Source organism: Phalacrocorax carbo, chromosome 2 (assembly GCF_963921805.1).
Source record: "Phalacrocorax carbo chromosome 2, bPhaCar2.1, whole genome shotgun sequence".
In the NCBI taxonomy this organism is placed as follows: domain Eukaryota; kingdom Metazoa; phylum Chordata; class Aves; order Suliformes; family Phalacrocoracidae; genus Phalacrocorax; species Phalacrocorax carbo.
The window spans coordinates 99,882,626-99,908,896 of NC_087514.1; the positions used below are offsets into that span (position 1 = coordinate 99,882,626).

Here is a 26,271-nt window from a genome sequence, read left to right on the forward strand (position 1 = left end):
TACAAAGTTGTAGTCAGTAGGGAAAAGTAGCTGATCCTGTGGGCTATTCACCATTGCACTCACCTGAAGCTTTTTCACAGCAGTGGACCTTCAGCTAACCACTGATCATGGAACCCTTCCCAATGGGCTTCCCCACTTCCCCCATTGTAGGGCTAAGACAACATCCACGGGGCCAGCAATAACTTGCTTGCTGAAGTTTTGCACTATGGAGACGATGCGATCTTACACCCTCCTGATCTCTTCACAGCTGCACTGATGAGTTCAGTGGTGGGGAATCTCCATCATACTCTCCAGGGACGATTTGTGGGAAAGGCAATCATGTACTTTGCCTGGAGTGGAGTAAAAGCCACATATACATATACGTAATTTAGCTGACACTACTTTAAGGACATGTGTTTTTTGGATTGGTCAATGTTTTTATTGGAAATACCCAAGCAGTGTACATGGCTTGACCAGTTTCAAACCCCTTGTTGACTTAGCTTCCTACGTTTTGGGAGGATGGGCCAACAAATGAAGGAAACGTGCAGTTGCAAGGAGAGGAGTAGAGAAGGAGTTGAGAATTCTTACTGTAGCTTCTTTTCCTAATTACTTAGCAATGAGGACAGAATGTTTATTTGGGGAGCATTAGTTGTCATGGTCATAACTAAAAGACCAGCTAGCAGAAGGACATCTTTAGAAAGGTTACTGTAACATTGTCACCCTGTAGTACGTTAAGTCTCTGAGTTCCTTCAGTTCTGTGTTCTAGATACTAATTTTTCTGAGTGTTTGGAAAGTGGGGCAGCTTCTTTCAACTGCCCCTAGCTGCTTATCTTTGCACACATAAGCAGGTCCATTGGAGCCATTCAAAGCACTCCCACTGGCAGGGCTTTGACTTCATGGCTAAGATCAGGTAGAAACTAGCCAGTTGTTAACAGACACTAAGGCTTTTGGGGCTGAAATCTTGTATGTTTACAGGTTGCTGTTCTCCTTTGAAATTATTTCTGTAATGAAAGTTGACATTTCGAATTGGAGTGAGGGAATGATGAATGGAAACCTCTAACTGCATTAGGTGTACACTTCTTTATTATATGTCTTGTAGTACCTTTTGGATTTCTAAGGAGTTGCACAGAGCCCCTGAGAAACTAACTGTTCCCTCTGCTTGATACTGTACAGGCAAAAACCTTCTTGGGAGTGCTCAAAGCCTGAAACACAGAGACAGAAGGTAGATGCAGAAAGTCAGGTGGGAGAGGGCAGGGCAGCAATGAGACAATATTGCACCGTATGATAGACAGTGTCATCAGCCAAGATTTTTGACTCAAATTTAAGAAAATGTCATATTTGTCTTACATAGTTAATAAGATGCAGAGTAAAATAAATAATGCTCTGTTAAAAATGTTTATTTATAAAAGTGGGAATATATAGGTGTTTTAAAAATATATAGCTGTTAAAGTTATTCAAGAGCTTAAGACTAAATGTAGTTGAAGCTATTGTTATTCCAGCATAGTTTGCAACGTCTGTTCTGTAGTGGGTATGCGAAGCCTATCAGGTTAGAGATGCACCATATTCACATCCTGATTGATGGGGTGGGCACCATGGGGCTCCTTCACTCTGGGGCAACAGGCAATGTGGAAGGAATGGCCTGCAGCAGAACTCCTCCCAGGAGCTGTCTTCCAGCATGCAGGGCTCATTGCTCTTCCCATGTGTGGGCTGGAAAAGAGGGAGAGCAAATATGGATATTGAGAAGACAAGCAGAGAGAAGTTCAGTTAGGGGATTGTTACTGGAGTTTACTTCTCTCTTTTACTTCTGCAGATCTGGCCAGAGCTGGGACTTGGTCTGCCCTTTCCTCATCTTCATTTGCAGCTGACTTTGGTCGGGCTCACTGAGGAACTGGCAGAGGAGTGGTTTACGGATACACTCTGATTAATAACCAGTGGTGAGAAGCAGTAGTAGTTACTTCAGTAAATGCATGTGTTTAGTTTCAAAACAACCTGCTCATGTCAGGGTCCAAACCTCTGCTATTGCTTCTTAATGACTGTATTGTTTCTTGTCAAACTCCAGTATAGTCAGTAGTTATTCATGTTGTTTTCTTAATGGAAAATGCTTATGTTAGTGGTATTGACTTCCCCTAGGTCTAATCCTCAGTTTTCACTCCCAGTCTTTGATTCACTCAATGTCATTGTAGCTAAGATTTGAAAGTTACCGCTGGGTATGTGTCCCCCCAGTTTTCTAAGTCATTGGGACGTATTGGGATCAAGGGCATTTTTCAATGTTTTACCTGTTTTATCTTGGTTACCTTGAACAGTGTGTTTCTTCTGTAATAATAGGCAGCATATTTGACTGTAAGATTAGATAGGGGCAAATTAAAACATCATCCTTATTAGTTTTATTTACTGAGCAGTCACACAAAAATTGTTATAAAAGGAAAATGAACTTGTTCTTTCGTTCCTGTTGATGTAAATCTAGAATTGTGTGGAAGTGCTTTTTGACGCTTGCAGTGAACAACGACTCTAGGACCATAATTTTGCAAGTTTGCAGTTTTCTTGGCGTGACAAAACGAAATGACAGAGATGTTAAAGGTATCATCTTATTGCAAGCACTGGAAAAAACGTTTATCAGATTGTCCCTTCTAAAAATAAATGCCTAAATATACATACTATGAACAAACAGATAAATTTGGTCCCTCTGTTAAATAACATTCCATTGCTTTCACTTTAACAATTCATGTTTACAAATATATTCTAAAAATCCTTGATGTTAGAACAGGCCAATGTCACAAATATTGTCTGAACACGCCCTATCTAAACTGTAAATATTCCAGCTCAAGGAGTTAACATATCCCAAGGTTTTTGTTATCCGATTAACAAAAATAAACATTTTTTCCTGTGTCAAAGGCAAATTGTTACATCTGACTTCCTATTCCTGTTTCAGCTGAGACAGCTAGCCAAGTTATCAACCCGTTTGACCTCCCAAAAGCTCAATTCCTTTTTACTTAGTAAATGCTACAGTTACCAAAAACCTTCACGCGGTCAGAAAGGAAGACCTATCATTTGCTTTTGTCATTAATGTCATGAAGAGTGTGTTTTTATTTAATAGTGGTATATTACCTCTTGTCAACAGGAAGTCAAATGTAAAGTGCACCAAACTGGTTTGGGTGGAAATTCCTTGTAATTTAGCATTAACAGATGTTGCATAGTGTCATTAAGAATAGGGGGTGTTATTTAGATAAGCCTGAGAGTCTAATCTTACCTTTTTAACCAGTACTTGCAATTCCACTTGGTACAATTTTGTTGTTTCAATGTGTTTTGGAATATTTGGAAATGTTTGATGCCAAAATACAGAAGTTCTGTTGCCTGGCTGCAGTTTGCCCATTTCACTGCATTTTGTGCTGATCCACGTTCTTTAGCTGTGTGACTGCCAGGGTGAATGTAAAACTTTAGGGGAATCCTGCTACTGACCATCTGCAGGACCAGGTGTGTCACCATAGCCTGCTGCCTGTGGCAGATATCATCATGCTGCTCAGGCACAGTAAGTTTGATATCTGGGTGGTCCCAAACTTGATGCCCAAAGGCCTGCCCATGACTCGTGTCCAGTAGGTCTCGTGCAGGGAGCTATGGGGTTCCAACCTGCTTGTGTTGACAGAGCTGTATCCTGAAAATGATACATCCTAGTTCAAGCACAGTTCCTGCAGAACTGGGTGAAGGTGGTGGCTTCTGCAATATGATGGTCTGACCTCATTCCACGCAGAAGGGCATACTCCCATCCTCGTGGATTCAATGAATATTGCCATTGTGTGGCTCCTGTCAGTATTGACAAAAGACGAAGACCATGTTTTGCTTATGCATTTCAGTTTAGTAACAGGCTGCATTATTTCTTTTTCAGTCTTTATGTTTTTATCTTTAAGTGATGAGAAAGTGCTTTTCCTAGCTGCCTGTCAGCTGGGAGTAGCAGCAGGTATTTCACCATTAGCTATTAGATTCCCTTTTCTTGGACTCCCCAGCTTTTTAGGAATGGAAGGGGGAAGAGCCCAATTTTTCCCCCCTTGCTTATTCTAAAGCAGTATTGCAAGGAAGCACATAACGGATTCCCACAATTACAGAGAGTCACATCTGTTTTGGGGAAAAAAAAAAGTGGTTTGTTATATTCAGTTAATATCCGTGGTCTTGCAAAAAAAACCCTCAAGGACATATTGATGTAGGGTTGCTAGAAGTTGCTGTGAAGAACTGGTGTTCTAAAATCTCAAAGTTATTGGTACCTCACAGTATCACAGTACTGATGTAACCTGACAAGTGTACTCTTGAAGATTTGTGGAGACTGAATTACTTGTGCCTTAATAATGTTTTGATTTATTAGATTGAGTTGAAATTATTGGGCACATGTGAGATTTGGGAAGCTGTTCAGTGTGTGTTTTAGGCATCCTAAAGTGCTGGTATAAAAATGCCTGGCAGGAAGCTGGATGATATTCTTAATTAGTGCAGTCTGTCCCTTACATTTCTTTTTTTGTGCAAGAGGCTTCCCACTCACTACATTCCTTTCGAAGTATTTGATATATTTCTTTCTCGGTTGCTAGCATGATATGAAAATACTCGACACAGCCAGTGCTTCTTGAACAGCAGCTCAAGGGCTCTTTTTTTTCCAGACATTCCAATGAAAACAAGTGAAAGGAGTTGCCTTTTGTGTGTTCTCACGTACCAGACAGCACATTTACTTAGGCTGCTTGTTCTTTAAACAAGTTTTCTTAAAATGAAAATTTTACAGTGCAGAAAGCTGTCATGTAATATTATACATCTGACTTTTCTTAAGCCCTGCTCAAAGAGAACAGATTTTGAAATACTTTTATTCTTTCTAATACTTTGGCTTGGTAGCATATTGTGGTAATCCAGAAATGGGTTTTCCTTGTACATGCATGTAATCAAGTCATTGGCTTGCTTGCTGTATTAAGGCGCAGATGTAATACAGTAATTCTGAATATATTAAAATATATTTAAAATTAGACCTTCTGTTTGTGGGTCTGGTTGCTTTTTTTTTGACACCACAATTTCAGAAAATCTAAGTACTTGCTTGACTTGTTAATAATCTCACTGAAATAAAGCAAAATATTCAGGCTTTGATACACAGGAGCACTTAAGCATCTGATTAAATGTCCTTGAAGATGAAGGCTTTCCTGAATTGGAGCTTTAATCATATGTTTTACAGCCTTACTGAATCACTGCTTGATAAGTGATGTTGTATGGACTAGATAGGTAGCTCTGTGTAGGCAGTGCATATCAAAAGAAGGAGCAATTAATGCACTGTGGTTTAGTGGTCAGTCTATTAGACAACAGAAGTGCTAGTCTGCTTGATTCAGACTAATTCTTTGTGCAGAGCTGTTGAGTTTAGAAAAGCTGCCTTAGAAGTGAATTTTGAATAACATTATGTTGAGAGAGTTGGGGCAGCTAAGGGCTTGTAACCAAAACGGGTAGTGATGGGGTTTTGCTGAAGTTGATAGAAATGTGGGTTTCTGACAGCTGTCTTCACATGTCCTAATTTCATAGCTCAGTTTATATCTTCTATGATCTGACCCCGTTATCTTAATGCCACTCTGTTACTTTTTAAAAAAATCTGTCTTTAATTATTCTTTTTCTCTGAGGGCCTGGTTTTTTGCATTGGTTTTGAACACTTGTATTTTTCAGGTAGTTCTTCTATTTTATTTTTAAAGGGGGGAACCTTACTCACAGGAAGCAACAGAATCCTGAGCTGTTGACTCAGATGTCGGAGTTGTTTGACTGAGATGTCAAAACAGGTTTTTATATGGCATTGAAGTAATTTCATAATGGGTGGAGTACTTAAAAAAATCTCTAGGGCATGAGAAACAATTACAGTGCTTGCAAATGTTTCTTCAAGAAAGTTCAGTGAATCCCTGGTAAGCTAAATAGGAGCTTAGCACAGGTGCTGTGACTAGTTTCATTTTGATACTGAAATGGTTTTTGTAACATGGGGAAGTGCTATATTATGTGTTAGACTCACACATGACCTTAAACCTAACCCTAACCTCTTTGCAATCCCACCATGTATACGCAAGCCCATGCCTGGGTGCTGGTTTCTGGCATGCCTGGGGGGATGCTGCACTTACAGGGGACTGTCCGGGCTCACCCTGCCCCAAGGGATGGGCTCAGGCACATGCCAGCCCACAGGGGAAAACACATTAAGGATCCTTTTTATTCCATTAATGTTTCCTTGAGCAACGTGTGTCATGCTTGTACATTTCTTGACTTCCTTTAAACTCCAAATTCAGCTAAAAGATACAGCTCTACTAACTTATGCAGAATTGTTTGTAAACACAAGGCTAGAAGTAGCTTCTCCGAGAACTCTGTTGTTGCTATTGGATGCAGCCTGTGAAAAATGAAAGGATGACTTATGGTGCTGAATATAATCCATTCATTCTCCTCCAGCTTCAGTGCAGAAGGCTTTCATGATTTTATGTGATGTTTCTAAGTGGTGAAAGTCACATTCAGACACATATTTTTTTTAAGCTAAGTACAGTGCCTTGATTGGAGGCACACAGACAATGTCCTTCTGATGTCGCAGCTCAGGAGACCGCCTGGCTCGTTTGCTCTATCACATATACAGAGTAACTTTTGTTCTTTGAGCATGGTAATCTTGGTTTGAGGCACCTGGGCAGACTCAAATGAGCCTTTGTATGATTCTAACAAGGATGTTACCTTACAATGCATGGGGAAAGTTTCAGCCCTAGGTTGCTTCAATTCTTTACACCTTTATGGAGCTCTGGTGGTTTGACCTCAGGAGGCTACCAGACACCCACCCAGCTGCTCTCTCACTTGCACTTCAAGGTCTTAATAGTTTCCACTTCAGGACATTAATATCAAGGCTAGCAATGGGTAGCTGTCTAGAAGCAGGCACAGCAGATATTTGCTGTTAGGAAGTAATTTTCAAAGCCAGACACCGTGGTGTCAGGAGGCCCCAAAGGCAGACAAGTTCTGTGCTCCTTCCTTCAGTGCTTCTGTTGTGTTTTTCGTATTTCTCTCAAAACCCCTACTGCTTTCATGTTAGTGTTTCTGCTTGTACTTATCCTTCCCACCCCTCTGAGCTCTTCTTCTTTCTGCTTTAAGCACACTCTAAAGTTTCCTTGCTTATGGATAGTGTTGAGACATTTCAGTGACACGTGAAAGCACAAGGCTTTGTCACCTCCCAGAGGCAAAGCAAAATCATCCACAGGCAGATGAACGAAATGGAAACCTTGACAGATCTGAGCGCTCAGCGAACTGTGGTCCTGGTGACTGAGCAGTTTACACCCTTCTAGGACTGACCCCATATAGATCACTCTCATTCATTCAGACCTTCTGGTCATGCCTTATCCTATGACATCAACACTCTTAGTGTCAGAGCCAGGGAAGGATGAGCCTTCCCAACAATTCTTCTTTCTTATAAGCTGGGCAGCATACAATTTGAGGAAATACCTCCCATTTCCTGGAAATTCTGTGCAATGTAAAAGGAGTGTGATCTGTGCATGTGTGTGTGTGCATGTATGTGGCTGACAGAAGTATGCAAAAAACCTTGTATCTTTGGCCTTTACGGTTCATGAGTGTTTAAACACACTGGAGCCAGTTTGACACTTCCTTGCCACTGATTTACGCTGCTGCGGAATTTAGCCTGGTATGTTCCTCCAAGTTAGAGCATCCCTGAGATGTGTTTATCCTTATTTGACAACACCTCATGGAGCCCATGATGCTGTTCTGTGGAGGTTTTTGTGAGGAGTTAGGTGCCGTACTTCGGTTTCAGTGACACATTTGCTTTATTTGGAATTCTATCCTAAATGGGTCATCTGTGTTTGTGAGCATGAAAGGAAAGATCTAAGTGCTTAGAAATGAATTTTATTTATATGTGGGTCCACTTTTTTTCAGAGACTTTCCATTTACCTTTATTTCAGGTCACTTTTATTAATATAACCACATATTATGGAATAATTAAACCAAATACTGTGCAGTAACCAAAGATTATGGAATGGTCTTTTCCTTTTTGTCCCCAAATCATTCTTCAGTGACTCCCTCTTCCCCTGCATGACCCATACATCCTAGGTGTTTTATTTTCAACTTAAACTGTTGGCAACTCACTTGTAATTACAGTAGGAATTTTAAGCCACTGTAAAGAGGGGTAATGGATGTATAATTAACTAATGACAGCCTGTGAGACTAAGCCTAGCAAAGTGAAAGCCATAAAAATTTGGAGCAACTGAGGTGGAACTTGATGGCTTCTCTGCAGCGTATGGAAAAATCAGTTATTCCAGGATAGTCAGGTTAGGGAGATGGCTGGCGAGCATGGGGGAGGACAATACATCTTGAAATGCTGGGAAAGAATAGGAGAAGGAGTAGAGAGTGACAACAGTAGGAAGACACATGTCTTTCTTCCCTTATCGTTTCCACCATCTGATCTGATCATGGGAATGAACCTCCTCCCCAGGCCTGATTTCTCTTCGAAGCCAAGTTGCCACTGGATGGGCCTACCCTTTTCTGTAACCATTAACTCTCCTCCCTGCACACTTCCCTTGGCAGCAGTAGCAGAAGTCACAACTCTGGTGGGCAGAAGCAGAGACCAGCTGGTTGAGTTGCTCTGGGAAAAGGAGCAGGCTGGGTATGCCATGCATCCACTCTGTCTTTGACGGGCAGGTTTTCAGGTGCTAACAGGATGGCTTTGCCTGTGCCAGGCTGACTGGGAGGACTGCTTATGGACAAGCTGGCCTCTTAGGGAGCATGGAGGGAATGCTGTTGCTGGTAGCCACGGTGCCTCCCCCAGGGGCTGTGTAGGCGGGCTGCGCAGCTGTCTCCGTGGCTCCGATCCTGTTCGCTTCGTTTGCTGAATCCTGCTGGGGTTAATGAGGCTGTGGTGAGGTGAGCCAGCCTGGGCTGTGTGTGGGCTGGAACCTCTGGTCCACCAGATTTAGGCCATCTGAAATTAGCCCCTAGCCCTAAACCTCAGTCATACACCTGAATCTTTCAACTGTTGCCTTAATAAAAGCATGCAGGGTCATAACCCTTTTGGTTACAAAAAGAACATTGACTTTGGAAACAGCTGTATCCATTTTATATCCATTCCCGCATCCTGAAATATTCCTACCTGTTGTTTTGTACATCTCTCCGTTTAATGTTGCTACCTTTTACCATGTAAATGAAGAAATGTCAGATGCATGCAGTGTGCGGGTGAGTAGCTTACCTGTACAGATGCAGCTGCTGTTGAAAAGCGTACCTGAGTAAACGTGTTACAGTTCTCCTAAATATTGAGATAATGTCTAGCACATAGTTTTAAATAACAGGTAGTTCTTGATCTGCTGTAGTGTTTCCAGTGACTCACTGTTCCCCCCCTCCCTGCTGCAGTAATTACAGAAGAGTTTTGCAGTCCCTGACTCAGCGGGAGGCTTCCTTCCAGAGTGTCTGGCCGTGCTGGAGCTCCAGCTCTGCAGCCGTATGGAGCAAATTGTGGGGGGCTTCATGGTAGCGGGAGGGGACTGTGCCAAGAGTAGTGCAGGCACAGCATTTAAAGGGAGAGTTTGCTTTGGATTCGTGGCCAGGAATTCATTTGCCAGAATCTTCGCTACGACTCTTATGCCTCTAAAGCTGGGTGCTTACAGGAAAGACATCCCAAAGGACTCATCTTCTGGCTTCTCTGTCAGGCTAGGCTAGGAAACTGCAAAGTGTAAAAATTAAGAAGTAAATGTGCTCCCACCCAGATTTGTTGTGGTTTCATGGCTTTTGAAGAGAAAGTCTCTTTCTGCAGACGCATGGGAACACAGGGCATGAGGCTCACAGGGTACGCCTGGGGATGGGGCTCAGCTGTGCATCAGGTTGTGAGGCAAGAGCTGTGGAGTGCGATTTCATGTGCGCTGACCCCTCAAGCTCCATGAGCACCATCATTTCTTCCTCTGGGGAGGAGCTCAGCAGGTACTGCAAGCCAGCACGTCGCATACACACTGGCTGACTGCAGCTGGCCTGGCTGCTCTGGGAGCTGCAAAACAGCAGCAGCAGCATGCTGCCAAATGTGACCTGACAGCCCTGCCACGAGGGTGCTCAGGGCAGTGGGGGAGGCAAGCAGAAGTGGACCAAAGGGTTCGAGTCTCCTGTTTGCCTCATGAGATGTCGCATCTGACAGGCACACGGACGGGTCTTGATCCTCTGTTGTTTTCGTGTTCATGCAACCTCCATTCGTGGTACAGCTTTTTAAATTTAGTAGAGCTGCACTCTTCACTTGGCACTGCTGCAAGCAGCTGTGTGCAGCCGGCCACCAGGTCTCTGCTTGTAGGAAATGTGTGTGAAGGTCGTCTTGCCGTCAACTAAGTGTAAGCAGAAGCAGAACTGTGGAAGTCGAGCCAAGTTTCTTGGGGATGGGAATAGATTTTCCTGTGCCTTAAATGCTGCACTGAACCCCACTGTCTATTTTGAGGTCAATAAAACCTGCAAATTTGCTTTCCGTTGTTTCAGCTTAAGCATGAGGATATTCTCTCTAATTTCTTTCAGTGTTGCTGTGTGAGAATGAGGGTCTTGAAATTTTTTATGGTTATGGTGCAATGTTTTCAAATGCTTAGGTCAGAAAACATTGCATGTCAGCATGACGTTTTCATTTGTTCCTTCTTGAAGGGTAGAAATTTCTTCCCCAAGCACTGCTGTGACATAATGTGTGGCGGAAAACAGCTATTCTGAGCTTCTCTATGTCAAAGTGCTACTGCACTTAGTTCGTGGTTCACAAACCTTGGTTAGATGCCTAAAAGCCCTATAAAATGGGTGGAAGAGCTGGATGCCAGGGATCGGGATGCACAAAAGCTACAGACCTGAGCAGGCAGCTGTCCGTCATAGATAAGGGAAAGCAGAAAAGAGGACAGCACATGAAATACTCTTACTTGCTTGGATTTAAACTCCAGCCCTATATGAAGTAGGACATGCAATCTGAAACCCTTCCCTGGGTTTAGATGCCTTTGCAAGCCCTCTTGTGTTGGACTGCCAGCTCGCTATCTCAGTGACAGCTCACGGAGAAGGTGGAGTTCTTGGTACTCACTACTTAGATTCAGGCTAAAAGCTTGAAAACTTGCCTAGGAAGTAGGAATCTGTGCTTGCTGTTGCCTTCCACTGCCAAGGAGAGCTCCTGAACCACCAGCTCGAAAGGAAAGTTGGAGTAGAGACATCCATTGAAACTGTGCAGGTGCAACGAAGACTGAAAGATTCATAGGGATGGGAGGGGTATGACCGAAATTCATTTGAAACGGCAGAATGATATATATATATATATGTACATATGAACGCAGCTTATTTTTTTAATTAAGAATTTATTGTCCCAAGTCAGATCCCTGCTCTGAGGACTTTGGTGAGGGCTCTGACCACTATATTGTTGAATATAACATAGGTAACGTCTCACCTGCGTGAGTGTTGGTGTGTGGGTTTTTTTTTTTAATTTTATTTTTATTTTTAATTTGATAAGTGGCCTGACTAAGGTGCTTTGTGCCAGCAAGGTGAATATTCTCTGAGAATCCAGCCCAGTTCAGGCCTTTTGGGGAGGTGGGCTCTCAGGCACCTTCTCGGTAAATTTTGAATGGACCAAAGTGTGAGACTGGCAGCAAGATGCCAAAGTAGTACATTTGGGTGAGCAGGTGCTCTTACGGATCTGAGCTGTAAATTCCCAGGTCAATGAGAAGTTACTACATGGCTTGTGGGATGTTTCAGCTGTTGATTTGTCTTTTCAGGCTGAGTGGACCATTAATAAGCGGATGGGCTCTGCTGGGAAGACTTGTCCTTACACCATGACAGCTGACGAATCAGAAGTTGGAGAGTTAGCTCTGGAGCCCCTGCTCACTTGCAAGCTATGTCTCTGTGAATATTCCTTGGATAAGATGACCACTCTTCAGGAATGCAGCTGCATCTTTTGTACATCGGTAAGACCTAGCAGTGCCTTTATGTTACAGGAGCAGGATAATGGGAGGTTGAACTGTGATATGGGGTTGCTTGTCCTGTACAAGAAGTGTGTGTTATCTGTGCTGATAGGGAATGCTTGCCTAAAGAGCATTTGGGTTAGTCCGTCTTGCCTTATTTAAAAGATTTCTCTGTCATTCTGCTTTTGATAATTCGTAATTCTAACATAAAAATAATACTAAATCCCAGTAGTAAATGGGAAAAAAGATGCATTTTGAGACTGTCAGAGAACATACACAGTCTATATGCAATCTCAGTATTTATTTTTTCTGAAGCAAGATCTTGAAACATTGCAGGATAAAGGTGAGATTTTGTTTCCCCATTATCATTTTCTGAGTACTCTGAGACCTTTTAAGCCTTGTATGTAATTTTAAGGCCAATCAGAAGACCTAAACAAAAACGAACCTTGGCCTATTGAACCTTTGCATCTGCAGTCTATGCTGCAGAGATGTTGCCAGGTCATGCATTGCCTGTAGTTGTCAGGGAGGACTTTCTGTCCTGCAAATTGAGATCAAATAAAGCTGGTGGAAGTGGTAAAGGCAGAGGTTGAGTGGGCTGATAAAAGCCCTACAGATATTCATACTCTTCTGGTCTCTTTATCAACATGGGAAAATGGACCCAGTTTCTCTGGCGATAGTGACTTTGATGTATCTGACTAATGGATTTTGGAAACAGGTCAGAAGCCACTGGAGGGATGTTGGGTTGTTTTTTTTTTAAACTCCAGAATAAATGTACTTGGTTTTATTTTTTAACAACAAATTGTGGATAAGCATTAAGCAAGGACATTTAAGTTTTGACCTTGATTGTTTGAACTCATGGAAGAAATCCGATATTTGTGAAGCCAGCTTGAGTGAGAGTATCTTCACTTACTCTGGATTCAGGGTAGCTTAAATTGGTTAAGAATCTAGCTGCATGTTCAAGAAACTAGGGCAATTTTGATTGGCATGCATTTTCAGCCTGACCTTCATGAATTTTGTTTTCCATACCGACTTCCACAAAACATTTCCGTATTTTAGTTTGTAACAAAAGTTTTAAGAGGGCATGCCCTAACAGGTAGGTATGAAGATATTGCTTTAAATTAAAAAAAATTAGAGAAATTGATACACTTACAGTGATCCACTCCAAGAATTCAGTGACTCTGATTTAGGATTATTAATGGCACATTAACCTTAGAGTTAGCTGGGCCAGAGTAGTAGCCCTTTCACCCCTGGGGAAGGGAGGATTGCTGAGGACTGTGCCAGGCAGAGCTGGGCTCTCCATTCCGCCAGAGCACTGGCTAAAGGGAGAGGTTGGTGATGGCTGGGGGTGTTGCTATCCCCACCTGTGCCCTGTTGGTGCCAGAGCTGCCACCCCATACATACACCCCTTACCTGGCCAGTAATGCTCCTGGAGAAGCATCCACTTGGTGCCATGACAGTGAATTGGGAAGTACAGTCACAGTTGTTTGGCATCTTTGCAAACTTCACTGACTTTGTCTAAACCAAAAGCCAGCCATGAGTGAGTGCTGAATGCAGCTGGGAGAAGCCTTTAGACATGCTCTATTTATTTCAGTGGGTGTAATATGTCTCGACTGTGTTTATGCTGCATGCCTACCCTTTGCCTGGCTGTTGTTTGTTGCCTGTGCCTGAACATCGTCCTGATGGCCATGTCTCGGCTGATGCAACAGACACACCTAGATCTTGCATCCTATAACAAAGGGGGCTCTGGAAACTTTTAATCTGCCTGTATGGCTTTCTGTCTTCAATCCAGAGCGGTTACTGGGAGGCCATATGAATTGCATCTTTGGGCAGCCTCCAAAGAGCAGTATCAGAAGCACCTTGCCACGGAGTGCCTTGGTGCCAGGCCTTGCGTGGGGAATTGCTTGGGGCACAGCCTGCAGTAGCTGCACTGGAATGCAGTGCCCTAAATTTCCTCCCACCCGTGCCAGGGCTTCTAGGTACCTTCACACTGATACTATATTGAAGGTATTGTCTGAAGACAGATATTGGGGTAAGGTTGTCAGCTGTAAGCTGTGGGATTGAGCCCATATCAGCTTTTCAGCTAGCAATGTTTTCAGCTTATTCTTATTTTCTATCACTAAGGTTAATTATATATATCCAAGAGTAGTATTTGAAATAGAAAAAGGCTTGACATGGACATAATAGGTTCTGCTCTACTAAAGGGAAATCATTAGTTTTGTTAATTTTTTTGTTCAATTACATGTGAGGTCTTTTTTTTTTCCTAACTGTAATCATGATTGGTTTTCACTAAATCATTTTTGGCTGTGGAAATAATTGGAAGTTGTTACTCATTTAGGCATCTAAATAGGGGTGAATTTATATCTCCTTTGCACTTGTAGCCTGTAAAGCCAAGGAATTTAAATCAGTTAGAGTTGTGTACAGCTATTTTTTCAGCTTAGAAGCTCCTATAATAAATATTATACCTCGTAAAAGCTATATTCTAGCCAAAGTAACTAAACTGTGGTTAGGAAGGTGTGTGTTTGCATTTTGGTGAAATGTTGCTCATAAGACAGGAGTTTTTCAGATAGCTATAAACATTTTTCTGTCTCCGTTCAGAGAAGAAAAAGCAGATGGCTTGCTGAACGCACTTGCCATCTTACTTGGTAGCCCAGTCAGGTCTGAAGAGGCATCAACCTTTTGTTTCTCAACCTTTGTTGCACTTGGTGTAAGACTCCACTGAAATGTGAGGTGAAGCACACATTTACACATCCCAAGAATATGGAAACAGCTATAGTGTACCTGATGATTTGGGTTCATTGTGTTTGGACACAATAAAATGTTTGGATTATATTAATTTCAAATGAAAGACTGATCTCTGAAGAGAGTTGGGTGGGGATGTGGGGTATATTTTATCTGCAAAAGTTTTAGAGGACTGCACTTTATATTATTCAGGTAATTTCCTACACCTATAAAACCTCTGCGGAGTGCCATACCGTGATGCTCACTCTTTTATATATATATTCAGCAATATATGTATTGCTTAAACTGCATGGTTTTATGCTGCATGCCCCATTCCTGAAAGGTGAGGGAGTCTCATCTGTTGCTGGTATTGCTTATGTTGTTTTTTGTCTTGCCAGTCATCCTTGTATATTTGGTGGGATGTCCTTCCTATCTGCAGTCCCTTGTGCTTACCTTGTCTTGCAACTTTTTCTTCCCTGGATGTACCCATGTGCAGCTACACAGGTTTTTGCCCCTGTGGTGGTCACATATGTATGTAAAATAATTATAAACTGTGTCTGGCTACACTATCAGAGTGTTACAAAATACATTATTTTAGTGCTTTTATATCTGGGTCCAAAGCAAACTAATATTAATTATATCGATACACTTACAAAATTATATTTTTAATATTACACTTATTTCTAGTCAATTTTCCTACATGTTTGTATCCTTTGCTCTTCTCCTTCCTCTCCCAGATAGCTCCAGCAGTGCCTCACTCAGGCAAGACCCAGGAGTGCTCAGTCAAGGTAGTGTCAGAAATGGACAGGCCGACTTCCCTGCTTTGCCTTTGGAGGGGGCACTGGGTGTTGCCAGGCTTTGGCACTCAGTAGACTGGCTGGAAATTATAGATCTTGTGGACTGCTGTCTTCTCAAAACCTGGCTGAAACTGGGAAAACAGGTGGGAGAGACGATGGGTGGGTGATCCCATGCTCCTCATTTCCTCTTGCTGAAAATGCCCTGAGAGCTGGCACAGCATAAATTACCCTTTGGAAGCAGTAGTGAGGAGTGCAGGACTATCAATAATACTGGAAATACTAAGGGCCCTATGCAAGACTCGGTGTGAGTCTGTAGCCTGTAAGCAGACACGGAGGTGAGGTTTTACCAAGCGTAGTAAGACTGCCCTGGTGACGGTGATGACAGAAGGGAACAAGTGCAAAGCTGTTACAGAAGACATGGTTTTGGGGGGTCAGTAAGAAAGCTGGTGTCAGCTTCTTCCCTGCATGCCAATTCCGTTCAGTTTTGTCTTTCCTTTCCCCCCCCCTTCCTCCTAAGCATTTCAGAGTCCTGACAAGAGCCAGGTGAGCAATAAATGGAACTGCTGCTATTTACATCAAGTAGCAGCTTATATCCATCTTGTGTGTTATTTACTGCAACAGGGTTTGAGATGCCTGAGACAACATGCAACAAACTCTGAAAACAGAAGACACTTTCAGATATTTGCTTCTGTGTTGTCAGCACATGTTTACACAGAACTAGCATGATTCACCCTTCTTTATTTCCAAGCAAACTTTGTTGGGTCTTGTACTTCTGAGAAGTGTGTGAGGTAACTGAGTTACAAAATGTGCAAAACAAATATCACGATGATCCACCTGTTTGTTATTTTGGCACACACAATGCAGTCTAAATGAGATTAAACTTCATGTAACCTTAAAAGGAGAAGTCAGTGTGCAATGTTGATTAGAAGAACAGGTAGTTTCTGTGCTGTCTTGGCTATTCTACAAGTAGAAGATGATCCGAAGGCATTTGGGAGAACAAGATTTTCTGCTGTAGCTGTGTGTGACAGCAAGACCAGGGGTAGACATGGATGAAAAAGGCTCTTTTGCTGCTGTTGGCAGCCTGGCGCCCTGGGCAGCTGCCTGCCTGGCAAGTCAGGGCCTTGGGAGGCTGCAGCCTCTGTGAGAGGGGCTTGCATGCTGCTGCCAACTACTTTTGTTAGAGGGGAAGAGGAGTCCCTTCTAGAAATAGGAGTTTCTCTGTTGCACTTCACCAGCAGGACACTCTAAGTCCCCTCTGGTTTTCCTAATCCTTTTAAGAGCAGCTGTGCATTGCCCTGCCTCCTTCAAGTGGCTAAATACTGACATTTTGTCCTTAGTGCTGTGAAGCCTCAGATTGCTTGTGCAGGGGAGCACTGGAGAACTGGAGGCAAACTGATGTGAAGGATCAGCATCATCAGAAAAAAGCATAGGCAGAAAAGCCTGAGAGCAGAGGCCGCGTAGATCAAAGACAAGGAGGCAAATGACAGAGTGTGGGATGCCTGCTAAATGGAGCAAACGTACATGAATATTCCAGTGAAAGGCTACTTAGTAAAGCTTATGAGTACGGGAAAATTGGGATTTGCCTTCATCTAGCCAACACTGGGTTTTAGTATGTCTTCTGTTTCTTTGTGCTAATTTTCAAGAACGGGTTTGGTCCCCTCTTCTTCCTCCTCTTTCCACCATCCCTAGGAGATACCTGCATGTGCTCACGGCTGCACCAGAACACTACCTTCTTGTCTTCCTAAATAGACCTTATGCTACAATGTCCCACTTTATATAAAGCTCACCTCAGGTTGCTTTCTGCTTCCACCCACAGGTAGCAAGCTGTCAAGTTTTGACATTTTGAATTCTTTTTTCCCAGCTTGACATTTGAAATGTTTCAGAATAGTTTTGTTTTAAAGTTATAAAAAAGAAAATTCCCACACCTGCTAATATTGGCACTGAACACATAGCACTTTTATAGTAATTTAGATGGTTTAAGGACTTCTTGCATGCATTTCTGTGCAGAGTCACACCAAAGGCAGAGTTATTAAGGGTAACAAAAAAGCACAAATGTACCCATTGCTTTTAGATGGATGCCACTATTCGAGAACATGGTGTTATGTGTTTCTGAAGTCAATAGAGGTGGCAGCATCTGGGTGGTGGCCCAGGGAAGGCAGGTGAGAAAGAGGGAACTAACACGTTTAATGACAGCACCACACCGCTGAAGTTGTGCTATCTCCATTTAACAAATGAAGAAACAGATGTCAAGTGAGTTGTCAGTGCCTCAGAGTGCCACAGTAACTGAGCCAGCCTGTGACATAAGCCTCATGGTCATGCCTGTTTTCTAGCTGTTGGTAAGGCCAGGTTTGGCCTGACATAGATTTGTTTGCAAGAGAAATGGTATTCGCAGCTAGTTTCATTTTGGGAGGGGTGAGCGTCTCTGGTCCTGTTCTCTGGCCCTTTTCTGTTTAGTGGCACCCCTTCATGGCAACGATTCCCAGGAACCTATGCTGACTTTTATGAAAGGCTGCCAGGATGTGGTGGGCCATGTGTAAATTGGTTTTAGGCTGTTTATCTAGGCAGAATCTAGTACCGTTGCTGGTAGATCTTCTGAGACAAAGCTGATGACAATATATTTCTCAGATATACTTGAAGGATCCCCTAAAAATGGCTTGTGGAGCAGTGGGTGGCCATTATATTCTGGTCCTTTGCCATGTTTGCTTGGTGTTTTCACTTGGTCATGACAAAATAGAACACTTGTCAGTGATGTTAGTCTTCCCCTTCTGAGGGGAAGCCACAAGATGACCATATGTCATTTGAGCCTAAAGGGGAATTTTTTCACTTTCTTTCAAGCATCTTTCTCAGTAAGGCTGCATTGTGGCCTGATCTCCTATCCATTTGAAGGCTACTTCATTTATCACTGCATCTGGTCCTTAGTAGTTAAAATACAGATTGGGCAATACAAATGCATGTTTTATTGGACTTTTGTTTTTCACTTCAACCACACCTCTCTAAGTGTATCTCTAACAAATTCATAAATGGCTTTTTCTGTGGTGTACTTTTAAAAAACTTTCTTTAGCTGGAAAAACCTCACATATTTTTCCAACTGATGTGCAGATGCCTCCAAGCTAATTGCCAATAGACTTGATTAATTTAGTTTTACCTGTTGAGGAATACTTGAGAGATTCTGGAAGTTCAATTACCACACATTGAAAGCGACTGGTCCATTTTTGAGATTGAATATGCAGAAGTGCAGATGTCATGATAATGATGAACATATTTCTAAACATTATGTAGATCTGTTGTAAATGCTACAAGTATTGTTTTGCATTTTGATTTTGGGGGCAATTTATTTAATTGAGTACAAAATTAACTGCTGAGTGGATCAGGTGGTTAAATTTAGAGTTCTGACATGAACTGTCTCACCAAAGTCAATAATACTACATATTCCATATAAAACTGCGTCACTACAAGACTACTTTGTCTTGTGTATGTTCTGAAGATCAGGTAACACTTATAAATGATTAGAAAGAAATGAAAGTGGTGTCTTATTCAATAAAAGGTACATAAACACTGTCCAGAACTGAAACAAAAACTAAATGATTCTCAGTTGATCTATTCTCAATCATAAGACACCCTGGAATGCCAACTGAAAAGTTATGTTTTCTTTCCATTTACAGTCTTTTTCTTTCCCACCCCCCAAAAAATTTGGGTTTGCAAAAAGGCTAAGGCTAAAAAAACCCAAACCTAAACCAATACAGTTTTGAGGACAAATCTGGAAGAGAGATTTAACATTTTAAATCAGTCTTGTGGATTTTAAGATGGAAACCTGGGGTTTTCTTAATTTTTCTGAAATTGAAATTGCCTTCAAGGTATACATTAATAGGAAAGACCTTCTTTTGGCAGGGCGCCTTCAATGATTTATTGCATTTTCATATTTAATGTAGATCATGCCCTAGTAGTGGTTAAGAAATACTATAGATCTGGTTTTTTCCCTTTCCGCAATTCAGTTAAAGACAAATACCCTTACTTTTTCTATATCAAGTGCTGCACAGGGGTTAGCAGCAATATCTATAGCATTTGAGAGGAAAACAGGCCAGCCCTTTCGGTTTCTTTCTTCTTCCTAGCCATCCCTCCATCTTTCTTAATAAAACTACCTGCTCAATTTTGTCACGTCATATATGTGATTTCCTTTTATGCTTTTGCATCCAAACCAATGAGGCTGAAGAGCTGCATGCAGATGAGAGATGAGCAAGGTAATGGAATATGTCAAGGTACTTGAAAAAGCAATATGTAGGAATGATCCATCTTTTGTCTCTGGTACAGAGATTATCTGAAAATGGCTTTGAACAGAAACATAGGATTTCACAGTGAGAGGGATATAGTGCCTTTGTCACATCATTACCTAGTAACATAATACTGAAATTATACTTTGAACTCATTCTTATGTTACATGCAGAACTGTTATGGTCCCTTTGCAGATAAAATACATTGCCAAACAGACATTTTTTTAATGTTATTGGTCAGTATATTAAAAATCCCCTCCATACAGTATGCTTTGGGGAAAACAAAAGTTGAAGTTAGAGCAGCATGTAGGAGAAGTGTTGAAACAAAGAACCCATGAATAGCCTGAATAGAATTTCTATTACTGGGGCTCACAGCTGACCATAGAAAACACTTCTGAAGTGTTTATTACTGAAGAAGGAATTTTAATGCTATTAGTTTGTGCATTGCTGGATTGGGCTTTTCAGTGTTTTTTAAAATATACTTCCCTCATGTTACAACATACACTTTCAACAAAGCCTTAGACCCAGGGGAGGAATGTGTACTTGCGGCATATGTAAATATTTACCTAAATTGTAATCTTCCTTACAAGTCCTGCAAGATAAAAATAAATGCATATACATTGCATGTACTATGATAATTTGATCCAGGTATTTTACAGGCCTTAACTTACTAGATAATAATGAGTAGCGTTTTGTGAAGTATGCAAATGGATATTGACCTTATTTTATTAAATGGAAGAAGGTGGTGGCCTGAAAGACAAAAGCAGCAGAAAAGGAAAAAGAATTCTTGCCCCAAAATGCTTAAACAGCAAATTGTTTGAAAAAGGTCTCGTTATACCTTATGAATCTCAGACAGAGAAAAGATGACTTGTAGTACTCTTGCCACTGAAGTTGACAGTAGTTCAGAGGGAACAAAACATGCCTGGCAAAGTCCGATCAGCACCAAAACCTTCTGTTAGGTGTACTGAGTTTTACTGGTGAAATTACATTATCACATTTGAATTGATCCCTCTTGCTTGATTTCATCAGGATTTTGTGATGTATCCCAGAACACAGATATGTAGATAGTATAGTTACTCAGTGGGGAAAATCTGAGTAAACTGAACGTAACTGCTTAGGGTACACATGCAGGTATGGAAGTTAAAATTCATTGAGTTGGTGCATACTGTTTATTTGAGGGGTGAACGTAATGGAGCCAAACCTTCAATTTCGTCTGTAGTCAGCAGGATTCAAACCTGTTCAGGAAGATCTCTGTAGTTTTTCAGTCTGTTGCCCCAGCTATTCTGCATTCATGGAAACCTTGCTGTGCTGGTAGGAAGGTCACTGCTGGTGACTTGCTCTGGCCATGGAGAGTAAGATGATGGTATGACTGTCGTTGGAAGCCACAGGTCCTGTGGTACAGCCTCTTCAGCCACTGACTGCTCTCCATGCTTGTAAGTCACCACACTGTGGGAAATTAGTGGGGGACTGTAGCCCAAGGGTGTGGAGGCCTGGTGATTTCTTGGATGTCAGGATTAAGATCCTTTCAAGCAATTGTAATACCACAAAAGGCTGAGTATCTTGATCTTACATTCACTTTGTAGGGCAATTAGGTAGCATATGTAGTGTGTGCAGTTTTCCTGACTGAGATACTGCTGATTTCTGTAGAAAAAAATGCATGAAAAGTCTTACCATTTTATATCTGTATAATGTATTCTCCATAGTGTGGGAGGACATACTGCTGAGAAGGTCAGTTATGATTCATTGTATAGACATTGAATCCTCTTTTCATCCCATTTCCTTGTATATCTTTTCAGATACTTTTGTTTGCCACTTTTCAAGTAAGTAGCTAAATTAGTAGCTGAACTGTAAATAATAGTAAAACCGCTCTAAAAACAGTGTTACTATTAAAGTGGAGGCCTATTTTAAATTTTTAGTGATTTTCCACAGTCTCTTCTTTGCTGCTAACTTGTGAAAGAGGGAACAAGAAGTTCACATCTTCATTCATGTACAGGCTTATGTAAAAAGCTTAATCCTTCAGTGGTAAATGTTAAATGCTTCCTTTGAGTTTCCCAGCACCTTTAAGTCCTTCCATCAGCTTCCTGAACTGCACCCACAGCACCTTACCCAAGCACAGAAAATCAAGGCAAAAGATTTAATATCTATAAAAACTATTTAACAGTGAGGTTTTTTGTGAAACATTTGAAGATCCATGGCACTGCACTGGCCTATTATAAGATCTCTCCAAGCCACCCTCTGAAAGCACAGCACCCTCTGAAAGTATCACAGAAGGCTCTGGTTCCTCACCTATCCTCACCTACCACCAAACAGTGAGCTAGAAGAGGAAGAGAATCCAGATGCATTAGCAATCCTCAGAAATCTCTGTGCTTCTGGCTTAGTACTCCTAATGATTTAGATACTGCATATCAAAACTGATTGTAAAATCCATACTGTGGATCGAAGCTCCTTAAGAGCTTCATGCTCATCCTTGCATGGAAGGGTAATTGTCAGTGCTCTGAGCTTCTGTCCTGGAAGTCTAAATTAAGAACAAGCCTCTGGGCTGCTGCTAGGCCTGCAGTAACTTCTCAGGCTTTGTCCTCCCTCTGTAACCAGCTGACCTGAGCTGCCCCCAGAATACAAATCTGCTGTACCATGCTGTCAAAACAAATTACTGAATATCAGGCAGTACCACAGAGGAGACAGAAGCCAGGATCTTAGTGAAAGCAAAAGGTTGCTCTCCCATGCTTGCTGAGGAATTAAGGCAAACTAAATGCTTTGGTAGGAGGGAAACATTCCCCCTTCCACAAATGTTGCCCTGAGACTCAGGTCTCTGATGAGGAGAGGGAGTGAGATATAAGCAGGCTCTGCTGGAGCATCACCTACCTACCTAAGAAGTGCACCCAACACACTGCAGTGCATGCAGGCTTTTGGGAAGGGAGTTGGAGGGCAGAATTTTCTGTTTGCATCAGTCATAGTGGAGCCTGGGTGTGGGCACAAACCAGGGAGGGAATTTGTGCAGGGAGTGAGCACTTGATACCCCATTTCTCCTGTGATACCGTCTGAAGCACGTGGGCAATGCCAGGTGCTTAATGAATGTGGGGCTGCAGAAGCAGGTCACCCACAGTCTCCATCTGTGACAGTAATGGCACTGGGAGCCACCCTGGGCTCTTGGGACACTTTTTTTGGCTTTCCCTGTGCCACCTGCTGCCACTACCCAGACTGTGGTGGCAGCAGATATGGGCAGGGCCCTGTTGGCTCTGGTGTCTCTAGGGTACCTGCTCTGAGGCACCACCGTGGTTATGTATGTGTTTCTGCTCACTGCTCCATGGAGGAGCTATGTGTGCTGGTGGGGTGATTTGATCTGGTGGTTAAACTGACTTTTTACAAGCACTGTGCCTAGATGCCTTTGGGAGACGTGGGCGAGGAGGTGGGACAGGGCACTGACACTGCTGTTTGAATAATAAAATAATAGCTCCTGCTTAAATTTGGACTGATATTCCCTAGGGAGCTAATACTGCCTTCAGCTACTGACATGATTTCTTTTTTGCTCTTCACCTGTGAGTATCTCCCTCACCTCCCACATACTACTTGCACCATCAATTCCTTACAGCCTGCTCTGCTGCTTTCTTATAGAGGTGCGTGCTGGATCTGAATCCATTAGTACTTAATGAGCTAGATATTTAAAGCTTACCATTTAGGTTATACCCCTACATTCTTCTAAATGAATATGCTTTAAATATTTACAAATCAAAAGTAAGCTTATTTAAAATGCCACTAAGTTAAGCTGATTCTACTTGCTTGAACTAGTATCTCTGCATAGTTCATCAGCATTAACAAAAACATGTAGACATTTCAGTAGAGACACAGACAGAATGATAAGGAAACCTCATTTCCATTTGTAAAAGTCCTGACATTTAAGAGGGTACCAGTTTTCCAGTAAAAATACAAATGAGGAAATGTCTTTAATCAGAGCACGACATGCAAGGCCTTCTCAGAACAGTTGAAACTAATGCAAGCTTGAATGTTAAATGCCTGTAAATACTGGTAAAACAGTTTATGAAGAGTCCTGGGGCTTTACCAGAGCTCATGCTCTGAAAGGCTGTGATTTCCCCATAACCCACCTGGTAGCTTTCAAACTCAGTGCCTATTGCAAAAGTTGGCAGAGAGACAGAGGTCTCAAAGACCTTACACTCTGACATATTTCTTGAAAACTGATGGGGCAATAAGAGAAGAAGCCAGCAGTACTGAGGAGGAGAAGGAGGAGAGGTTTATCATGTGGGCACGAAATACAAATCTGTAGGGAACAAATCTGCATTATTCCTGCTGCTTGTAAAATAAGTTGGTTTTCATTTATAATAAACTATGCAAGCTGATACCAAAATCTGCTGGAAATCCATGTTTTGTTATTTTATTAACAGCAATTTGCAATTTACTGTATGCTTTGTCATTATTTTGAGGAGACCTGGTTGGGGTTTTTTTGATTTAGAAATGAACTCACTTATCTGTGCAGTTTGGAGATATGATTCAAGCACTGTTCTTTGGTCCATTGCATCAGTTTTATACCATGATTATACTGAAGACTCTATAATATGTGGTAGAAAGGGAAGCTGAATATATTTGAAACTGGCATGCCAAATAAAATGTGGGGAGAACAGAGGGCTTTTTTTCCTTGAAGGGAGGAGGCCTGCCATTTTTGTGTAATGAAACAATTCAGAAACATTCATAAGGTGGCCTCTGTGCTGGAAATGGACTTTGAACTCCTGCTGAATAGACTAGAGGCTGATGATAAATCATGGTAAACTATGGAAATTACCTGATCTGTGTGGGAGTTGGGGGCAGGAGGGAACTGAGAGCCGCACATCTAGGGCAGATTATAACCTCCTAACCAGGTTGTAAACCCCCTTCCCCTTTTATGCAGTTGAGAACAGTAGTCTCTTTTTTTTGTAAATGAGGTCTTCTACAATGGAGACTGCTAGCTGAGAGTCTGAGTTAAGAACACAGGAAGAAAGACAGAAGAGTGAAGCCTGTTTAATGAGGATAAAATATACTCCCCCCCACCCCCGCCAAATAATCCTCCAATCCCAGTTTAGCAGAGCATAGGGGTTGTTAGCACTCAAAGGTCTGACTTGCTGACTTGGGTAAATGCACTGCTCAGCAGATGAAGTCATGCATAATTAATTGTTCTTTGTTGCATTCTTTCCAATGTAATGACTTGTAGCATTCACGCTTACAATAATTGATGTTTTCTGTGTGCAAGAGCTTCAGCACAGCCAATTAAGGCAGCAGAGGTGGTAGCTGTGCAGCATCTCTAGCATGTGTGTTACCAACATGTGAGCTATAACTTTTTTTTCCTTTTCTTTACTTGTTTCTAGTGCCTAAAGCAGTACATGCAGCTGGCAATTCAAGAAGGTTGTGGTTCTCCTATCACGTGTCCAGACATGGTATGCTTGAACCATGGGACCCTACAAGAAGCAGAGGTATCTACACTTTTTTCTAACTCTCTCTTTTTTAAACTTAAGTCCCCCAGACTTTACCTACATAATAAATATAATCATACACTTTTTCCTCCCTTTGATTACCTTTAATGAGCTTTTGGCAAGAAGCCTGACTGACAAGAGGAACTAGAAACAAACAGATGTTTTTCAAGAGTTTTGCTCCTTTTTGCCTCCCTCTGTGCCTTGAGGAAAGGCTTACTTGGCATCCGGACAACCTCTGAATTACCCATGCAGGTGACTTAACCAGAATACCCTGTATACCAGAATTGCTGACCCTCCATTAGTACTGTCAGTTAAATCAGATTTGATTTGACTTGATTTGATTTGACTGCAAACACTGAAATTCTTGGGCCTCTCTTAACTCGAGCAAGAACTCAAACTGATGGTATGCAAGGCCAGAATTTCTTCGTGCATGTTTATATTGGGCTGCAACAACCCATTTGCAGCCCAGTATAAACATGCAAGACTCTGGATAGTTATATGGAAAGAAAGGTATCTGCACAGCACAGGTGGAAGTAGGTCTTAAGAGATAAGAGAAGTGTCTTTATTCCCAAGGCAGAGATGGGAGAGATTGAGTGCTCAGAAGCTAAATGAGGTTTAGGCAGAGCTGTTTGCGCATCCAGCATGTGCACAATCTCCCAGAGTTACTGGAAGGTTCAGTTTGAAAGTTGGAGGTGGAGAAAATGGAGGGAAAATGTGCTCCTTGGACCTTCTCGTACTGCTTGGGACAATGGGCTTCAAGGGGGCTGTAGATGGTGCCTACCAGGCTGCCTGATGGTCTCCCGGCAGTGCTCAAGCAGCCTTCTGCCTGACTTAGGGCTGGTGTAAAGTTTCTGAATTGGGCTTAGCACCAAACCCATAACACGGGGAGGAGCTGTTGGCAGCATGGCTGGAACCCTCATACATGCCATCTATTCTGTGCATCTAGAAGGCCATGGAAAACTGGGCAAATTTGATGTTGCCACGCAGTTATTGCCTGCTTACTTGCTTGCTTTGTGAGCCACGTAGGCCCCTCCTGGGCCTGAGAACACAAGCAGGAAAAAAACAAACCAGGAAGAAAAGTTGGCTAAGTGATCTTGGCTGGTTTTGTGCATTCTCTCTGCATTTGTTTGCAGGGACAAAATCAAGG

At 42.1% G+C, this 26,271-nt stretch overlaps 1 protein-coding gene across 3 annotated transcripts in view; it reads left to right on the forward strand.

Moving 5' to 3' along the window:
- The window catches only part of RNF144B (ring finger protein 144B), a 96,650-nt gene that overhangs the window by 43,967 nt on the left and 26,412 nt on the right, over positions 1-26,271 (forward strand). For 2 of the 3 annotated variants that reach the window (XM_064443686.1, XM_064443685.1), the window contains exons 2-3: positions 11,700-11,888; positions 25,020-25,124. In XM_064443686.1, coding sequence (XP_064299756.1) covers positions 11,724-11,888; positions 25,020-25,124 — 270 coding nt within the window. In that variant the 5' untranslated portion in view covers positions 11,700-11,723. Of the gene's footprint in view, positions 1-10,784; positions 11,162-11,699; positions 11,889-25,019; positions 25,125-26,271 lie in introns of those variants that run through there. The other variant, XM_064443687.1, reaches the window with a different exon arrangement.